Here is a 21,351-nt window from a genome sequence, read left to right as displayed (position 1 = left end):
CTCTCCTGTCCGGTAACGGATAAGTGAGTTCCTGAAAGAGCATTCACAGACCCACAGAGCAAATGTGAGGCAATGCTTGCCTTTCATTGGCTGCCACTTTCATTGTTACTCAGATATATTGGAGACCATTAATGTGAATGTGGATTTCAGTTATGCATGCAAGCATACTTAGTATCTGGAGGTCGTATTGTGAAAATGTTTGTGTTCATAAGGAAATTGGTGAGCAGACAACAAAATGTAACACAAATAACCTTCCAGTAAATATTGAAAGGAAAAATAACAAATGCCAGTTATTGTTACATAGGTCTGTCACCTTCTATTTGAGTTCCTTTCTGCTAATCCTTTGTTATCAGTAATGGCTGGAGTTTCCTGGTTACTTTGTGTTTTGTAATTATGGATTTTCATACCAAGAAGTTGTAAGTGAAAAATTAACCTCAGAGAAAATACCTTCAAACTGTGTTCTAGGCAGAAAAGTTAGGGTCTCTGTTCTTCAAAGAAGGGATTATACTTTGTTGGCTATGACTTAAAATCATATCTGATGACAACAGTATATGCCAGATGGCATTAAAGCAATAACATTTTGATGAAGAAACTGAGGATCTTAGGAGATTAGGAGGTAATATTTGAGCCAGATCTTAAGATGTAATACATAATAGCCGGGTAGACACCATAAGGAAGGGTGTGCACTCGAGAGGAAGTGCGGTTGAAGGGAGTGGGAGAGCAGCTGGCAGTAGAGCAGAGAGGTTAGGGAAGTCACATGGGAAATGAGGCTGGAGACGCACAGCATGGCCGTGAAAACTCTGCCATGACTGGGTGTGGTGGTCAATTTTAATACCAGCACACAGAGGCAGAGATGCATCTCTGAGGCTAGCCTACTCTATACAGTGAGTTCCAGAACAACCAGGGCTATGTAGAGAGATACTGTCTCAACACAACAAAGACTGCCATGGTAAGAAATGTATCATATCATATATCCAACAGAGATATTGAGTTAAGGAAGGAACAAAGTATAATTTTTATTTTTTAGAACATTTTCCTGATAACAGTGTGGAGAAAAGTCTTTTTAAAAGATTGACTTAGCAATCTAACAGGAAAATAAAAACAGTGCCAGCTGTTCTAAGGCCAAATCTCTGGGAAAATAGTCCATTGTGCGGTGTATATTCAGAGGAAAATGGACAGAAAAGAGTTCATACATCACTGACTCATCAGGTGGGAAGAGGGAAGACTGTGAAAGATGTTATAGGTTTCTGGCTTCAAACCCTGCCAATCAGGCATGATTGTGCTGCCTATGATTCTCATGAAGTAGAAGCAGGAGGAGCACAAATAGAGACCTGCCTGTCTACACCACATAACATGTCTCTGGCTAGCCCAGGCTATGTAGTGTACCCTGTTGATAAATAAAATAAAAAATGTAATTAAATAGCAGTTAACTCACTGGGCTGGGGCTATCACTTTCCACTGCTAGATATATATTCAAAGGAAATCAAATCAGTATGTTGAAGAGATAGTTGCATTCTGTGTGAATTGCTGGACTCTCTACAACAGCAAAGAAAACAAAGCAACCTCAGTGTCCATCTGCTAATGAATAGATAAAGCATAATTTTACATTCAGATCTACAAATAATAGCCATAAAGATGGAATACTGTAACTTGTGACAACATGGTTAGAATGGGAGATACCGTGTTAAATAAGCCACATAAAAACAAGCACTATGTGATGTTACTCAAATGTAGAAGATAAAATATGGCTCTCATAAAGTGTTAAGGATAGAATGATGGTCACCAGACACTAGCGGGCACTAAGGAGGAGGCCTGCTTTGCTGTTGTACGTTGGGTGGCTGTGTGTGACGCTGTACATTTCAAAACTGGAAGAAGGTTTTTCATGTGTTCACCTTAAAGAAACAATAAGAGCTGGGTATGTTGGGGCACACCTTTAATCCCAGCACTTGGGAGGCTGAGGCAGGTGGCTCTCTGTGAGTTTAAGGCCAACCTAGTCTATATAGCATGTTCAAAGACAACAAGAGCTTCAAAATAGAGAGACTGTCTCAAAAAAACAAACAGAAACCAAATGATAAATATTTGAAGAGTTAGATAATTGAGCTGTAGGACAAGAAGGAGATCACCCAGGAGCTAGCACAAGTAAAAGAGAAGTCAATAGAGTGACCACCTAACTCAAGCACTAAAGAAAGCACTAATGAATTGCAGGAAGATTGGAGTTTTCAGCCTGGTCTGTACAGGATCCTTAGCAATGTGACTTCAGGCTAACCACTTAATGGACTTCTTCCATTTGCATGAAAGGAAGAGGCTGACTAGGTTCTTCTAGATTCTTTTGGCCTTGATATTTGTGATTATTTATTAGTCTTAGTACATGAGGTCAGAATGTTTACTTGTCAAATAAACACCTGTTAGATCTTATAATATTGGCTTTTAAAATGAATTCATTTAAGGTATGCATTACAAACCTTTTTTCCTGTATGTGTGTGTTTCTGAGCATTAAACAGGTCCTATACTAGCTAGACAAGTACTCCACCACTGAGCTACATGCTCAGCCCCACATTGTTTTTTGGAATTGCTCCAAAAAGGAAGAGACATTCTCTGACTGTAAAGAGCAAAGATAGATAAATCCCATGTAATGTGTTATAAATAATTCTACTTTAAATAAAGAGAAAGACATTTAGATACCAATATACATGATTGGGAACTCAAGGCCAAGTGTGAGACACACTTGCTGCACTCACTTGTCTCCTTGTATGTCTAATTTTTAGTCCTTCTGGGCATGCATATCCTGAACAATTAAAGTCAAACTTTAATTTTTACCTGTTACAGAAATTATCCATCTGTAGTGACAATTTCTTGACAACAGCTTAGTCTCCTTACTTGAAGAGGCTGTTCAGGTTTTCCTGTACTTTCCACTGACCAAAATCTACTCTTTGTATCTCTTTGTATTTGTTACCAATACTTGCTCTTGTTGGTGGAGTCTAGCTTCTCCTTGGAATAGTAAAGATAATCTGTAGTTTTTAGACCAGTAAGGTTCCTCCTTTCCTGGAGTGCTGTGGGCCAGACCCGTGAAGAGGAAATGGAGAGTGATGCCTCGAGACTGCTCTAGGGATGCTTCAGCTGGCTTTAGGCCCTGGAGGGAAGCTTGAATGATTAGAACTATTTGTAGACACTGTGCTTAATGAACTTTCATGTGCTATAACTTTTGTTTATAGGAACAAGAAAAAGTTTTGATCACTTGATATCAGACACAAAGGCTCCCAAAAGACAAGAAATGGAATCAGGGATCACAACACCCCCCAAAATGAGAAGAGTGGCAGAAACTGATTATGAAATGGGTGAGAAACAAAGCTGATAAGTAATCTAGATTATTGCAAACAGTGAGGAGCACAGTGAAGGCCATTCACTTCCAGCAGTCCTTTTATCTTTAGGGTACAATATAGAAACTTGTACTCTTGTTCCAAAGATTAAGTTCTCTATAGCCCTTAAGTTGGAAGTAAAAGTAATTGGCCAGTGGAATATGTTCACGGGGCAAAGGCAGAAGGATCACAAATTTGAGGTCTGAGCCAGGCAGTAGTGGCTATGCCTTTAATTCCAATACCATGGAGGCAGAGGCAGGTGGATCTCTGGGTTTGAGGCCAGCCTGATCTACACAGTGAGTTCCAGGACAGCCAGGGCTACATAGAGAAATCCTGTCTCAGTTTTAAAACAAAACAAACAAAATACAAATAAATCTGCCTGGGCTACACTTTGAGGAGAGGCAGGGGGATCTCCATGAATTTGAGGTCAGCCTTGTCTACATAGACAGTTCTAGGCCAGCCAGAGACATAGTGGGACCATGTCTCCAAAAAAAAAAAAAAAAATTTATATATATATATATATATATATATATATATATATGCATACATATATATATATGTATGCACACACATACATATGAGATCTATAATACAAAATTATATATAAATATATGTAAATGATACTACAGCACTGCAGATCACTAGCTGTTATGTTAGTAATAATAACTCTGTATGACAGTTATATTGATAATTAAAATATCTGCTTAAAAAACTGTTGAATTTAAGATTAAATTCATTAAAATATGTTGAGTAAAGTGACCATAGAGACTACTAATACAGCTACTTACATTAATCCATATCCTACTGCAGAAACTCAAAGGATTTCCTCACAGCAGCACCCACATTTACGGAAAGTCTCGGTGTCTGAATCAAATGTTCTTTTGGATGAAGAAGTGCTTACTGACCCAAAGATCCAAGCACTGCTTCTTACTGTTCTGGTAAGGAATCCATGCCCTTGTTTGTCTATTTGTTTACTTACTTATTTTCAAGGCAGAGTCTCACTATGTAACCCTGGATGTCCTGGAACTAGCTCTGTAGACCAGGTTGTCCTTGAACTCACAGAGATCCACCTGCCTCTTCCTCCTGAGTGCTGGGATTAAAGGTGTGCACCCCCACTCCTGGCAGGACTTTCCCTTTTTGAGGGTCCCCCCCTCAGATTCTTATTCTAGTCCACTCTTAGCAGACCTTTAAATATTACAAATATGAAAGGAAGATGTTTTCACTTCACTAAAATAGAAAGATTCAGTCACAACATGTTTACTTCTTTTGCATCTTGGCAGGCTACACTGGTAAAATATACTACAGATGAATTTGATCAACGAATTCTTTATGAATACCTAGCAGAGGCCAGTGTTGTGTTTCCCAAAGTGTTTCCTGTTGTGTAAGTATCTCTTGTTCTTTGTGGCTAGCCTCTGTGTCTGTCTGTGTCAGGTGCTCGTAAAGGTGTCAGAAGTGTATTTCAGGGATGTCTGCTACCTGCAGAGTGAAGAGTGGAGCTGCCATTTTTAACCATAGAGAGAGTTAGTTAGTGGTTTTAGGGTTTGGGACTACAGCTCTGTAGAATACATGCTTAGCATGCACAAGGGTCCAGGGTCGATCTCCAGCACCCAAAACAAAAACCATAGTTGTGGTGTGAAGAGATCACTTAGCATTTAGGAACCTTTACTGGTGTTGCAGAGGATTTGCACCCTCCTCTGGCCTCAGAGGACATTGAACACACATTCACATACCCACACACAAACATGCATATACATGATTGAAAAGAAAGATAAACCTTTTTTAAAAGGTTTTAATGGTGGCTAAAGCCATGTGCTTTGTTTTGTTTTTTGTTTGTTTTTGTTTCCTAATCTTACTGATTTACTTTAGTGGGTTGAGTATTGTACAGTTTTCTCAAGAGCAAACTGATAGATTGCTGTATTTAAACCAGCCTGCTTAGTTTTCTTGGGGAGGGGCATATCCAAATACTTCTTTTAAATATTTACTTTCTTTAGTGCAGACATGCATATCTACTGTGGCACACATGTGGAGGTCAAAGGACAACTTTGGGAAGTCAGTTCTCTTCTTCTACCATGTTGGTACTGGAGATCAAACTCAGGTCATTAGAATTGACAACTGTCACCTTTGTCCATTGAGCCATCTTGCTAGCCCTTAGTTTTCCTTCTTTAATAGAATTTCTGTATTTACTCACAGCTGAGTGAAAATAGAATTGACCTCTTAACTAGGAGGTTGGTTTTACTCTCAACACTTTAACTTCAGAGTATTTGCTATAGTTTGATTTCTGTTGCTGTGATAAAACACTGACCAAAACAACTTGGGAAAGGGACTGGAGAGATAGCTTAAAAGTTAAAAGCATGTCTGCTCTTCCAGAGGATGTTGGTTTGACTCCCAGCACCCACATGTTGTCTCACAACTGCCTGTAACTCCAGTTCCAGGGAATTTGATATCCTCTTCTGGCCTCTGAACATCAGGGTCTCATTTGGTGCACAGACATACATGTAGCATACGTGCATAAAACAAATTTTTAAAGAAGTAAAGAATAGAAACTTCATAGTCTTATTTCATCTTACAAATTAGAATCCAGTCACTGAGGGAAGCCAGGGCATGAACTAAAGCAGAGACCATAGAAAAATGCTGCCTACTGGCCTGCTCAGTTACCTTTCTTACACATCCCAGGCCCATCTGCCCAGGGCTGGCATAATCCACCAGTGGCTGGGCTTTCTATATCAGTTAGCAATCAAGAAATGTTTCACAGACCAATCTAATGGAAACAGTTCTTCAGTCGAGAATCCTTCTTCCTGGATATATCAGCTGACAGCTGTGACAGAAAGTTGTTGGCAAATTAAAAAAAAATAAATAAAAGGGCCTTTTTGTGGGATGCAGAACAATAGAGGGTTCAAGGTGAAGGATGAACCTAAGGCATAGGTCTGGCTAAAGTCTTTATGCATGGCATCATTAATAATTGAGTTATATCCCTTTGTACAGTGTGGGGCTATTGGAAGATCTTTGATTGGTATTGAGTTGCTCTAGAAATGTACTCTGGGTATTATGCTGAAAATGAGTTGGAAGAAACAATAGATTCAGAAAGATTGTAATAAGGAGACTATTCCAAGAGGCCAGTATCTGGTATATAAGGAGAAGTAGAATTGAAATGGCATTTAGGAGGTAAGAATTATAGAAGTTAGTTATGGATGAAGTGTGGACTAGAACAGCTCCCTAAGAAGCACTCTGCATGTTAAAGCAGTGGCAGTGGATTCACTGCTGAGATAGGAATGGTGAGAGAGCCCCATGCTGGCTATGAAAGGGGGGAGCAGAATGAACTTGGTACTGGACATTTTGAAACTTATGTGGAACAACTAAAGATATTATAGTCACACTTTAGTTTATAAACCTAAACACCTGAGTGTATCTTATTGAACAAACAACATTTGTTGTTTTTAATCTCATTTTAAAGTTTCTTTTTTTTTTCTGAATTTTACATATCTAGGTATTATTTTTTGATATATTTTTACTAATAGATTGCAGCTGATTTTGAAATGATTTCTTTGTAAGATTCCACATTCTACATCTTCTTTTGCTTTTCTTAGCAAAATTCAGTCTGATTTGGCACTAGTTAATATTAAATTTGATTACCCTCTAAGTACATCAAAAGAACAGGATATAGAAGATATACAGTGTGCTAACTAGCAAACAGAACCATACTTGTCTTGAAAAAGATTCTCTTTGCATAGTTTGACATGGTTATGTGATAGCTACTAGTTTGCTCTTATTGTGTCTCCCTGATGACTTAAAATGAAAGGCAGTACACACACTCTCACACACTCATTCGTAGGTAATTTAGAAAAGCACTAGAAACTTAGAAGCACTTGTCTTCAGTTTTGCCACATTGTTCTAAGGAATATATATTATGCTTTCCAATAAATCTTTTAATTTAATGTTCCTCTGTTTACTTTTTTTTTTTTTTAGGCACAATTTGTTGGACTCTAAGATCAATACCCTCTTGTCATTGTGCCAAGATCCAAATTTGTTAAATCCAATCCATGGAATTGTGCAGAGTGTGGTGTACCATGAGGAATCCCCTCCACAGTACCAAACATCTTACCTACAAAGTAATTAAGTATACCAGGAGAGGATGGTTGAAAATCCTGCACTGCGGCACTGTGGCCTGCAGAAGCACTGTAGCATTCTCTATAAAGGACAGGTTCCTTCATACTTGTCTCCCTTCGTGCCATTTCCTGACTCTTAGTTATGTGTCCCATAAGATAACTGTTTGACCACTTTATTAAAATGCTAAGCCTACTTTAAGGACATTTTAGTTATCTTTGACACTCCTTTTTAAGTGTCTTAAATATCTGCATAGATTCTGTCTGTTGGCTCTACAGCCTAATTTCTGTTACTATTTAAAGCTGTCTTGCATGTTGTAAGAGTAGCATTTGATGTTTTGCAGGTTTTGGTTTCAATGGCTTGTGGCGGTTTGCAGGACCCTTTTCAAAGGTAAGAAAAAATACTTTTCTCTAACCTTTGATAAGCCAGAGTCTTTAGCTATATTTGTGACCTTTTTGAGAACACACACTATCCTCAAACCAAAGTACTATCTCAAAGTAAACACATTGTTCTAGAAAAATTTTTCCAAAAGAGGAAATAACTTTAATATGTTTATATATTAATTTTTATTTTATATAATACTAAATTTAGGCTTAATTTCTCAGAAGGTTGTGATAAGCCACTATAAAACTTGTCTGCCTGTAGACCAGTGGTTCTCAACCTGGGGGTTATGACCCCTTTGGGATGATATATCAAATATATATAACTACAGTTATGAAATAACAACAAAGTAACTTTATGGTTGGGGGTCACCACAACAGGAGGAACTGTAGTAAAGGGTCACAACATTAGGAAAGTTGGGAACCATAGCTATAGATCTCTACATGTGGCAATAACTCACACACCTGTCTTGTGACCAGCAAAGAACATAATGCCTGTTAAAACTGCCTCATGGACACATTTTTACATCCAACTATGATACTGAGTTTGTGCTTCACTGCTCTTTTTCTTTGGCATTCGTTGGTGTACCGCATGAATTTGTATTTAATTTTTTCTTTTAGGTGGTCTTTTTTAAAATAATTTAAATTCCTTGAAGGTGGGGTTTCTGCCCTTCACCCCCCCACACACGCACACACAGAGCGTCCTAGATATATATATGTATGTATGTATGTGTGTATATATATATGTATATATATTTAATTAATATTATACCTTGTTCCAGTTTAAAAGTTAGATTTAGTTTATTTTGTAATATCTGTTGATATGCACAGGTTGTCGTTAAAAAGATGAGCCTGAAGTCACAGAAGTGTGTCTTACAGAAGTCTTTAACAGGTGGATTGTTGTTATTGGATGAGCTATTCCCTCTGTTCCTCGCTGGGGGGATCTGGGTAGCAGCTGGCCTGATGGCGCTCTGGCCACTTTCTCTGCTTTGGGAATCTGGCTAGGCATCATTGCTGAGGACTGCATTGTCTGCGTAGTCAAACCCTCTGTCTGGGCATGGCTTTCAGAAATTGCAGGTTCATCTGGAAGCTTTTAGGGGAAGCTAAATAACGTTTCAAGCTGTAAATTCCATAGTTGTCTCTAAATACTACTCCAGTTCCCCTTTCTAATGGTCTAGAATACAAACAAAGGAAGAAAGCAAAACAGTCAACTAAGCCCCAGATATCAGTTAACCTTTTTTGGCTTCAAAGGGAACTTTTTTAAAAAATGGAGCTAAAATAATGTCCTATTTTCCATTACAGCAAACACAAATCCCAGACTATGCTGAGCTTATTGTTAAGTTTCTTGATGCCTTGATTGACACGTACTTGCCTGGAATTGATGAAGAAGCCAGTGAGGAGTCCCTCCTGACACCCACATCTCCTTACCCTCCTGCACTGCAGAGCCAGCTTAGTATCACTGCCAACCTTAACCTCTCTAATTCCATGACCTCACTTGCAACTTCCCAGCATTCCCCAGGTCAGTAAATGTGATCTTTATGTGACTTTGAGCAATGATAGTATGATACCAACATTAGGAACTCCCTTTGGGTCAGATTATAGCAGATTTTGCTCCTTTTCCTCTTGAGGTTCACTTTACATCTCCTTCCTATGTAAGTGAATGTTGTTACTCTTCAGAGCTGTCTGCTTCCCAACAAGTTGTATAAAAGAGAGGGAAATGCATAGTGATATTTAGTATCCACATAGGTTTGTACCAAAAGCACAAAGTGAATAGAACTGTAGTTGTTTAATCAATTATAAAGTACTTACAAAAAAATAACATCTTGGAGCTGCAGAGATGACTAGGTTAGTAGAATGCTTTTCCTTGAAAGCCTAAGGAATTGAGTTCAATCCCCCAAAACCCACAATTTAAAATCCACTTGTGTATATGCTTATAATCCTATCCCAGCATATAGGAGGTAGAGGCAGAAGAATATCAGGGCACGACTAGCCAGCTAGCCTAGCCTAGTTGTTAATTTCCAAGGCAGTGAGAAACTGTTTCACAGAAAGGCAAGCTGGAGGAATAATACTACAACAGTACTCTCTCAAGCGTGTGCGTGCACGCACGTGTACACACACACACACCCACACCCACACACACACACACACACGACGGGGATGAGAGGGTTTGTCTTAAAACCCACCATTTTAAAACTGGGTGGTAGTGGTGCATGCCATTAATCCCGGCACTCAGGAGACAGAGGCAGGTGGATTTCTGAGTTCGAGGCCAGCCTGATCTACAGAGTGAGTTCTAGGACAGGCATCAAATCTATACAGAGAAACCCTGTCTCAAAACAGACAGACAAAAAAATTCATCATTAAATCCTTACTGTATAGTCATTATTGGATTGATCTAATGGGAAAAGTGAACAAGTGAATTTTATTTCTTTATTTTTATTTTGAGGCAGGGTCTCACTTTATAGCCCTAGCTGGCCTAGAACTCTCTATGCAAACCAGGCTATCCTAAACTTACAGAGATTCACCTTCTTTGCCTCTCGGTGCCAGGATTAAAGGTGTGTGATGAAATTTAGAAACGATACATGAGTAGTAATAGCTAAAAAGCCCCTGAAGAACTGAAAGAGAAAAGATGGCAGCAATGGCACCTGCCCCACTCAAAGCTCAGTACTGTCTGAAGGAATGGCTCTGGGTGACCCTAGAGGTAGTGCTCACTACAGAACAACCACACTGCTGTGTAAATTGTGACAACACTGGGTAATGGTGAAAAGCTGATGTCTGGGTCATGTGCTATATTGAAAAGATTTTCTTCTAAGTTAGTTAAAATGTTTAAAAAGGATTCCTTACTTAAGTGACCTAAGTTCCATTATCTGAAAAGGTCTACATAGAAATTCTCTGTACATACTTCATGTAAATGCCAGCTGTTAGCATGCATTTTCTTTATACAAATCAAACCATAACTACTATTCTGTGATGTTCAAGGTCTATAAATAGAATCTCTGTAAATGGTAGTCGAAGTGGAAGTGTTGTATGGACATTTTCATTTACATGGTAGTTTTGAGGATTCTAGAGAATCAGACAGTAAAATACACAATCCATATTATAAGATATTTTGTAAAACACATTCAATTCTTATTTTGTTTTGCTTGTTTTCTCAAGACAAGATTTCTCTATTTAGCCCTGGCTGTCCTGGAACTTAACTCTGTAGATCAGGCTGACCTAAGATCCACCTGTCTCTGCCGCCCCAAATGCTGGGATTAAAGGATGGACCACAGCCCAGATGTATTCAATTCTTAAACTTTCTTTATGGATTTACTTATCAATCAGGTGATCTTTTATCTCTGAGTAGTCTGCCAGCTTTTTTCCCCATATAACCAGTGTGTTTGCACCATCACTTGTTCTCTAGGACTACACCAGCATCAGCATCATTTGAGAGTATATTAGAGATACAGGTACTTGAGCCTCCCATGCCTCCTATGTGAAACCCCAAGCATGGAGCCCAATCAGCCTGATGAGCAGGGGTGATTATCATGTACACTGGGCTTTGAGAAGCTGCCATAGTTGTAGTCACTCAGACTCCCCTGCTTTCGCAGACCATGAGTACCTTTCCCAGGCTGGCCTGGAACTCACTATATAGACCAGGCTGATTTCAAACTCAGAGATGCACCTCCTCTGCCTTCTGAGTACTGGGATTAAAGATGTGTGCCTGGCTATATGTTGAATCTTTGTAATTATTTTATTCCAGGTCCTCTGCCTACATCCACTTTAGATATCGGAGAGTGAGTATATTACAAAGACGCAAATAAAGGTTGGGAGTGGAGCTCAGTGGTACAAGGTACTAAGTTTAACCCTCACAGTAAAAAGAAAGATATGGTGGCTTATATCTGGAATCCCAGGCAAGAGAATCACTTTGAATTTTAGTCCAATATGGGCTACAAGAGTGAGATCCTATCTTTAAAAAACAAAAACAAAAACAAAAACAAAACCTCAACAGAACTATGTGTACTTAACTTCCAGAAGTAGCTGAATGCATCTATTTCCAAACTATTTAAATCTGAGGTATACTCTATTACAGTGTCATCAATTTTTACATTATTTGAATTATTATTATTATATTATTATTGCATGCTCTTTTTCCCTTGACAATCTTGTATAGCTGTCTAGCTGGCCTTAATCTAATGGCAGTCCTCTTGCTTCAGCCTCTAAAACGCCACCACACCTAGCTGTGAAGACTTACTTTGTAAATGTGTATCAGGCAATCTCACACATTTAAAGTTTCCTTTTACAATTTTTAAATAACATATAAATATGAATATTTGACCTTATGTATGTATATGTGTTGTGTGTGTCCATTTCCTGAGGAGACCAAAAGAGGGCATGGGATCTTCCAGAACTGAGGTTAAGGTTACAAAGAGTTGAGAGCTGCTGTGTGGGAATTGAACCCAGGTCCTATGAGAGAGGAGCCAGTGTCCTTAAGCTCTGAGCCATGTCTCCAACCTCTGCCTGCTACCACACATTTTAAGATGAGAGATTCTCTGATTACAAGGACTTGAGGGTTTTTGCCTGTGGTTGTCAGTGTTGAGTTTTAAGTGAAAGTTATTTCTTTACAGTTTGTAGTGTTTAGCAGATTTTAGGACACAGGTGTTTTTTATTTTGTTTTGTTTTCATAAACACAAGATTAATACTGTACTGCTTTGTAGAAAATATCCAAAATTAGAGCCAGTAAAAAGGCTCAGTGGAAGCCAGGTGTCGGTGGTGGTGCATGCCTTTAGTCCCAGCACTCAGGAGGCAGAGGCAGGAAGATCTCTGTGAGTTCAAGACCAGTCTGATTTATACTTCCAGGATAGCCAGAGCTACACAGAGGATCTCTCTCTCTCTCTCTCTCTCTCTCTCTCTCTCTCTCTCTCTCTCTCTCTCGCTCTCTCTCGCTCTCTCTCTCACTCTCACTCTCACTCTCTCTCTGCTACATAGTAAGTTCCAGGCCAGTCTGGGCTATATTATGAGACTTTGTCCAAAGTGGGGGGGGGGAAAGTCCCATGAGTTTATCCTCCATATGTTCACAGCAGCGAGTGACTGCCTCTGAGGGCTCTCAGGGTAATGAGGATGACACAGTATGTTGAAGTGACTATTTTGATGCTGTGCTAGGAACATTTGCTTGGGAGATTCAGTAACTTCCACTCACTAACATTTTGTTCTTAGGAAATTCATGGTTAGAGTTCCATAAATAAAGCCAGCTTTCTTGTGAACACTGGGGATGATAGTAAGTGTCCAGTGTTTAATGGTGTCTCCCTGCTTCTGACTCTGGACATCATTCCTTTCACCCTTCTGTCTTCCTTTGTGGCTCCTCTGTGTGCTCTAAGCCAGCAGTTTGCAAGCAGCCACTCCTCTTCAAGGCCCAAGACTTCCCAGCCCTAGTCCTGGAGGCTCAGTATGATTTAGGCACCACAGGAACTTGGAAAGCTGTTACTTGATCAGGTCTCAGGACTCAAAACACTGTAATATGGTCACTGTGGCCTATTTTAGTTAAATTAATTGCCACCTGCCCTGGGCTGCTGTCCTGACCTTGGATTAACACAGTGGGTTAACAGAAATTCAAGGGATAACAACAGAGATGTATCCTGTGGGCTTTGAGGAAGTGTTCGTTAGCTTAGAAAATAATTGTTTCTCCTCACTCCTACCCCGGAAATAAAGCTAACCCCATCATAAGACTGACTATATATTCTGTCACTCGTTTTAAAGATGTCATTAAATAACGGGATGGACTAGGAGGAAGTGTGTCACATCAGGGCCTGATCTTAAAATGGCCTGCCTTTCCCATGTAGTCTTTGTATCACAGAGAGATGAGACCTCAAATGGAAAAGAAGTACCAGCTGTAGGGAAAGCCCATACAGTCTGAAAATTCCTACAATTCCAAGTTTGTATATCCAGCTCAAAATACAAATATTTCTAAATGTATACTTGGCATATCTCCATGAATATAGTCACTGTAGCATACGCATCAACTGTAACTATCATACTTAGCTTTTCTTTAAGATGTCTCATGTTTCCTTACATTAGTTTTAGTAATTTTACAAATTCCAGCATTAAGTTTGAGTCCTGTAGGTTTGTCCTAAAACTGAATTTTCTAGTTACTTACTTCTTTCATTCCAGGTATTAGAAACACCTTAATTTATGTTTTAAAAAAACAGTAATGATTTTATTTGTGTAATTCAGAGAAATCCTTCACATGGATTTTTCCCAACTTTCCTCACAGTCCTGTAAAATAGGCAATGTGGCATCCAAAAAGTTCATTCGAATAGTTCATTCTTACTACAGAGCCAACAAGAGCTCTGATCTAATTAAGACAGGAACTTTAGGGCACTTGCAGCATACAGGAAGGCCTAAGTTCATCCTCAGCACCACAAAAAAAGACTTAAAACTTTGTTCTTCAGAGTGATTGCCTGCTTGTATAGAGAAAAGAGTTTTCTGGAAGGTTTACTCTATTGTATGTAGAAAACTGAGGGAGGCAGGCAGGCACTCAAGCTGGCCCTTGCACAAGTGATAAAGTTTGGGTTGTCATTCGTCTTACCCTAGTGTAACTTTGGACAGATTACTCAATATTATTTCCTTTAAGTGTTTTAATATTTATTTGTTATGTGTCACCCAGAAACTATAGATCAGTAATGTCAAAATCAGTAAGTTCTGATACCTGCCTTCAAGGAACTCAGGCAAGTGTCTAGAGTATCATCTGGCAGTTCTCCTAATTCATTTGTCCCAAATGCCTGTTAGTATCTATCTTCATCTGGAGCCAGCCCAGCACAGTGCTGAGAACACTGAGCGACATGTCCTCAGCCCTGCACACTTGTTGTGTACAGACAGCTGGTGTGTGTTTAAACTAGCAGATGCCAACACAGAAGCTTAAGCTCTGTTTTTATTGGGTGGTGACTTATGTTTTTTTCCTCATGGAGTTTTGCTTTTGAACTCATGGAGGGAAGGAAGAAGAGGAGCCTTAGGGATAAGAGAGCACAGAAAATAGCTTCAAAGAGGCCAGTGGAGAAGTGCCAGCCAGCTTTTCTCTCTCCAGTCTGAAGTAAGGCCTGTGCCAGCGCAGGGATCTGTCTTGTGTGAGCAGTCTGCAGTCCTCCAGCAGCATGGTATAAAAATGCCCACATTTCAGAAGAAAAATGATGTAAGCACTAGGTTCATTCTGTCACTGCAGCTCTGCTTTCCTAGTATTTTGTATGTTGGTATTTTATTGCTTTTTAAAAAATAACTCTCCTGCCCGGTGGTGGTGGCACACACCTTTAATCCCAGCACTCGGGAGGCAGAGGCAGGTGGATCTCTGTGAGTTTGAGGTCTACAGAGCGAGTGCCAGGACAGGCTCCAAAGCTACACAAAGAAACCCTGTCTCCAAAAAAAAAAAAAAAAAAACCACCTATTTAGAATATCTAGAATATCTACCTTTTATTTATTCTTTGACAATTTTATACACATATACAGTGCTCTCCTAAATATTTATGCAACTTTCTCCTTGATCTTTATAGTAAAATAGTAAAACCTGTTTGTTTGGTTAGACTCAGGAAGCCCATTACAGTGTTTTGCCTTCCAACTTCCTCATTAGGAAATAAGATGTAGCAGATTCCTATTAAGGAAATAACCTCCATTGGGGAAATGCTGGACTTGAACATACAGCTCACGTGCAGATATCAGGGAATGGATGCACTGATGTCAGGTACACTGACAGCCTGTGGTCATTTCACAGGGAAGGAGGTGGCTGGGAAACATTTCTCCTAATGTGTGTGGTCATCCTTGTTGCCAGGCAAAGGCTATATGCTTTAGGACTGTGCACTAGAGGTTTCTAGCTACCGTGTTTTGAAGTGGAAGGAAGCATTTAGCCAACAGTTACTGAAAGTGATTAGCTAGATTCTATAAGAAAACAAATGAATGGTAACCGGTCCCTCTCTGGGTCTTTTCACTCTAGCAGAAGAAATAAGATGCTCATACTGGTGTACAGGTGTGACTGTAGACAAGAACTTGTGACTACATAGGGGATAGAGGTGGCTCTGGTAGGAGACAGGAGGAAAGACAGGAGCAGGTTCGAATCTGAATAAAGATGTGGCTTCTAAAGAACAGTCAGTCGTTCCCGCTTCAGTTCCCTCCAGAGGCCTGCCTTGCTGCATGGATATATTCCATTTCCTGAAACATAATAAATACCTCTGGTCTTGAAATAATACTTCTTGCCTCAAATGGAAGTGTTTCCATTCCCAAATGTAATGATTCTTTTTAAATTCAAACAGTACATACAAAAAGAAAGTTAAAGTTATACCTGAAACAAGTATGCTGTCAGGGTACAACGTGTGTGGACAGAAGTTCCCCTGTCTACCCACCCTCCTTTCTATAAGTGGATTCTCTTGCCAATCCCCTTTCTGTGTCTGTGAGAATTTATACCAGCTACTGGAGTGCTTCCCATCAGTAGTTAAAAATGAGTGTAATACCTGTTTGGGAAGCAATTTTACTGAAGGATAATGGGCAGGAAAGTGCACAGATCATAAGTTTACAGTGCAATAAACTTTTTAGAAGTAAACCCACTCAAAATCAAGATCCAGACCCAAGCACAGTGGTGCACGCCTTTAACTCCAGTACTCTGTAGGCAGAGGCAGGCAGATCTCTGTGAGTTCCAGGACAGTCAGGGCTACACAGAGAGACCCTGTCACAATCAATCAATAAATCAATCACTCAATAAAAGATCAAGATCCATATCAAGGATAGTGAAGGATCATGCTAAATACCCTCACTGTGTCCTCGGGTACTACTTTCCAGTCTCCATGTGTGACCTTTACCACTATGATGAGATCTTTCTTTTAGTCTTCCCTTTTGTTCTGATTACCTTTCTGAAAATACTACTTACATTATTTATAAAACTCATTATAGGACCTGAGAGAAAGAAATGTCAGCTGCTTGATTAAGGTTGAGAATAGTGTGGTGAGTTGCCTTGATTGAAAAGAAGCAAAGGTCCCAGAGCGTAGCCCATGTGGTAGATCACCTTTTCAGGAAATGTTTTCATTCCTCCAGAACAGGCATTGAGGCCAATAAAGTGAAAAAAGCACCTGCCTTTTTCTGAAATGACAAATGTGCAGAAAGATGGAGGCTGCTTGTGAATTTTACAGGTGCGTGGCTAGAAACTGCCCCCTACTGGACGCTTCTGGTATGGCTGGAAGAGAGTGCTCTAGGCTTCCCAGGTGGCCCCTCACCAGCTGTTCTTGCTACGTGTCTTTTTTCTCTTAATGCTGTTTTACTGCAATGATATCACATTCATCTTAACAAAGGTTGAGGTTCTGCACTGACTGGGCCTTTATAAACATCCTAGCATTCACTATTAAAATGGAATGTGCTGGAACCATTCTCCAGGTTGTATCTCACACACAAGTAAGGAGATTTGGTCCTAGAGCTCGCAGCAGGAGAGGAGGAGTAACCAGCTGCTCTTTCTCTCCAGGAATCGACAAGGAGAACGTTGAACTCTCCCCCACCACTGGCCACTGTAACAGTGGACGAACTCGCCATGGATCCGCAAGCCAGGTGCAGAAGCAAAGAAGCGCCGGCAGTTTCAAACGTAATAGCATTAAGAAGATCGTGTGAAGCTTTCTTCCTTTCACTTTTCAAACCAACCTAACATGGGCTTCTCACTAGTGACCCTTCCCTAACCTGGTCCCGCCCCACACTGCACTGCTGCACTTCGTGTCTTATGAACCCATCTGGTCTGCCATGCTGCCAGACGATCAACTCTTGGAAGCATTGCCTAAATTTAATGCTGCTTTTCTTTAATGTTTTTCCTTCTACTTTGGCATGTGTCTGGTGTGAGCACTTGTTCTGACGACTGCAAAGAAAGCAGGAGGTCAGGAAACCTGAACTGAGAGTCTGGATCATGGGAATGAGCGAGTGGATAAATCCTCCAGTGCCGCTGCCGCCGGCGGCGGCCATGGGCCATGCACGGAGGCTGGCCTTCTTTGTTCCCTTGTCTTACAGAGTGAAGTGGTTGTCTTATTTACACTTTCCAAGTTTGGGGGAGAAATAATATTTTAACCCCAGTGTATTTAATCTTCTAGCTGTGGACTTTTTTTTACCTTATGAAATTGAAGGAACCAATAGAGGTCAAGCCTCAATGAATTTACACCATAAAGCCACAAGCCAGGTACTTGGGGGAGAGGGGATAAACTAGTATTTTGTAATGGATTCTTAAGAAATCCTAACATTTGAGTATTAGCAATAATTACAGGAAAATAAGCATGACCACATACATCTTAACACTGCTGGATTAAAGCTATCGGTTCTGAGGCCTTATTCATACTTGGTCATCCAAACTAGGTAATTTTTTTTCCTGTTGATTATCTTTTAATCTTTACATATGAAGGTATTCTGTTCTTTTTTTGTAAGCCAAGGCTATACTAAGTATAGTAACTACACTTGTTTTTGCACTTGCTTTTTCCTCCTCTTTCCTATGTGATTCTGAGCAGGGTAATTAGCAGAGAGAGTGTTGAAACTTGTTTCCAGAAGCTAATTTTCATAGCTGTTTCCATTAGCTCCAAAGCAAAATGGAATGGTACGTGACTTAGGGTAACTGATATTTTTATTTTGTTAAATAATTTTCCAAGAAACAGAATATGCTGTATATTATCGTAAATTTCTTTGATAAGATGTATTTTTTAAATCTTTTCATCTTCCTCCTCTCCTCCAAATAAAATCAGGAATCTCTAGCAAAACATTTGGATTCTATGTGATAGGATTACATTTAATCACTGTGAAGTATGGTCAGCCTGCGTGGTGTGCTGATAAGGGACCTCTAGACTTGCCGCTGTACAGACAGCATGGATCAGTATGCCATAGGCCCTTCCAGGTGATGCACAGCCAGCTGCTTCATGGTACCTGCAGTATGCAAAACAATCAACTTGAGTGAGCGCAGTTGTATGTGGGTGCTGTCATTTAAGATTGAACTATATTTATTTTTAAAAGGTATTATCTCTCTACTCCCATGTTCCCTTCACATATTAAAATACAATGGCTTTGGGAGGAACAAAAAGAAACCCAGGGGGTGGGGGGTCCCTGTAGTGCTAGCTCACTAGTGGATTTCAGTAAATTAAACTCCACAGCTAAGTCAATAAATAATGGTACATTTAAGTGTTCTGACTCTAATAATATAACACATTTCACACTTATCCATACAGTAACAATGTAATATGTAATTGTAAATAAAATTGCTTTTGATATTCAGAAATAACAAGAATTTAATTTTTTTTAATTTGTTTACAGTCCTGGGAAAAGTAAGAACCATTTGCCAAAATAAAAGGAAAAACCCTTAGTATTAGTAGTGATTTTAACAGACTCATTGGGAAATATTGGTGACAAATGCAGCCAACTGAGCTTCTGTTTTCAACTGCTGCAAAGGCTTGAGTAGAGTAACTGTCATGCAGACAACAAGGCTGTAAGGCCTACTACAGTAGCAAGAGGCCCCAAGACAAGGCTGCGGGGTGCACCACCACAGCTCTGGTTCCTGCCGCCAGCCAACCATAGGCAGGGTGAGGCTCTTTTCTGTGTAACTCTGGTTGCTCATTTTTCCTCTAAGAGACTGGCACATCTGACCACAGCCATTACTGCTCCTTCGCCTCTCCATCAAACAGGAAAACTTGACAATGTAGCGCTCTTTCTGTAAGAAGTTTCCCACAGTACCGTGGTTCTTAAACATCCCCCACCTGAGCTCCCCTTGGAAAGATCAAATGGAGATATCTCCAGATTCACAAACGCTTTCGACCAGTGCATCCGGGACTCCTGAAGAGTGTCAGCTTTATCAGCTTTATTTGATGTACAGAACTTCTAACTTGGTTGGTTTTTTTTTTTTTTTTTTTTTTTTTTTTTTTTTTTTTGGTATTTTTGAGACAGGGTTTCTTTGTGTAGCCCTGGCTGTCCCAGAACTCTGTAGACCAGGCAGCTTGAACTCAAAGAGATCTGCCTTCCTCTGCCTCTGCCTCCCAAGTGCTGGAATCAAAGATGTGTACCACCATAGCCTGCAGAACTTCCAACTTTTGAGGAAAGTCTGACTTTCCAAGCTTCTGCAGCTAAGGAGCTTACGTGTCACCAGCTGCCCCTCTCCCCGACTTTTCCAGTTGTAACAACACGGCTGAAGTTCAGAGAAATGTCCTATTTTACATAATTTGGTGTGAGTTCGGTGATTTGTTCTCAATTTGTGTTTCCCTGATGTAAAAGAAGAAAACAGTAGCTCCGCCATATTTGTGCTGTGATGAGTCTGTTGAGCAGTGCTCCTGTCCTGGGCTTCCTGCCCTCCACTGTGGGGACGGACATAACACTCGCTGGCCAGTTACACTACCTGCACACTGCTGAGCTGGGGAGCAAGGACACCGCAGTACAGTCAGCCCCACCCCCGGAATGAACACCTATTGGGGGACCGAGTCAGCAACCCTGTCCTCCGGTTTTCGGGTTGCAAGTTTCCTGTGAGAGATTGGAGTTTTGTATTTTGGGTTTGGGAGATCTTTCTTCCTTTCTTTCTTTCTTCCTTTCTTTCTTCTTTCTTTTCCTACATTTACCCCCAAGCATATTGAGGCATGTCTTATTCAATATTATGCAATGGACTTATACAAAAATTCACTTAGTATCAGCCACATGATTTTTTTTATGCAGTATATTCACTTGTAAATAATTTGTGTAAAATTTGACAGAAAAGTCTATTTACTACATTGTAAATACATGTGATGATATATTGTATTATTTTGCTTTTTTGTAAAGCGGTTAGTTGCTGTACATGGATAACAAACAAAAATTTGATTATTCTCGTGTTCGTATTGCTAACTTCTTCCTGCGACTGCGTTAACATCATTTAAAGAGAATGCTGTGTGTTGTGAACTGACCTTGTATATGCTAACTTCCCTTCCCATCGGGCAGTTCCCTGCCTCCAGCCTTGTTGATACTGTAACCAGCAGGAGAATTTCTGCCCAACACACAGACTCCATCACTGTGGGGAAACCCATAGAAATCTGTTTCAGATCATTGTCCCCACCTCCTCCCATCCTGTGTATGTCCTCCCACCCACCCCCCCTTTTTTAAGTAAAATGTAAGTTCAGTCTGCTCTAAACTGTGAGGAGTTTTTACTATCTCCACATTTTCTCACTTCTCCCTGCTCTTTTGAAACACAAGGCCGTTTCCACCCTCTCAGGTGTGTTGTGGATTGCCTCACCCCAAAGGAAAGACCTTTATCTGAAAGTAAAACATCTGGGTGGAACAAATGGGGGCCTGTGGGACACAGAGATGACTGTCACTCTGGGATAGGAGTAGCCTGTTGTCAATGCCAGAGTTCCCTGCTGTCAGTTGGAGTCTGCAGGAGGGAGTTGTGCAAACCACCTCCCATAAGGAGACCCATTAGGGTCTCCTGCCCTGCTCCTGAAGGAGAAAGGAAGCCTCCTGGCCCTGGGAGAGACTGTCCTCAGGAGAACACCTTGAACAAATGGCCCAAATGTGCTGTCTGCTTATGGGGAGGT

The 21,351-nt window shown here is 40.3% G+C and overlaps 1 protein-coding gene across 7 annotated transcripts in view; it reads left to right on the top strand.

Moving 5' to 3' along the window:
* Window positions 1-19,088, top strand: part of Nf1 (neurofibromin 1) — a 234,785-nt gene extending 215,697 nt beyond the window's left edge. For 5 of the 7 annotated variants that reach the window (XM_051179829.1, XM_051179828.1, XM_051179827.1 and 2 more), the window contains 7 exons: window positions 3,213-3,335; window positions 4,167-4,294; window positions 4,637-4,737; window positions 7,320-7,462; window positions 7,801-7,847; window positions 9,140-9,356; window positions 17,304-19,088. In XM_051179829.1, coding sequence (XP_051035786.1) covers window positions 3,213-3,335; window positions 4,167-4,294; window positions 4,637-4,737; window positions 7,320-7,462; window positions 7,801-7,847; window positions 9,140-9,356; window positions 17,304-17,446 — 902 coding nt within the window. In that variant the 3' untranslated portion in view covers window positions 17,447-19,088. Of the gene's footprint in view, window positions 1-3,212; window positions 3,336-4,166; window positions 4,295-4,636; window positions 4,738-7,319; window positions 7,463-7,800; window positions 7,848-9,139; window positions 9,357-16,882; window positions 16,978-17,303 lie in introns of all 7 variants that reach the window. The other 2 variants (XR_007834242.1, XM_051179832.1) reach the window with 2 other exon arrangements.
* The last annotated feature ends 2,263 nt before the right edge of the window (window positions 19,089-21,351 follow it).

Source organism: Phodopus roborovskii, unplaced genomic scaffold (assembly GCF_943737965.1).
Source record: "Phodopus roborovskii unplaced genomic scaffold, PHOROB, whole genome shotgun sequence".
NCBI lineage: Eukaryota > Metazoa > Chordata > Mammalia > Rodentia > Cricetidae > Phodopus > Phodopus roborovskii.
The sequence above is the reverse complement of the archived record's forward strand: the minus strand, read 5'-3'. Positions and strand labels throughout refer to the sequence as shown.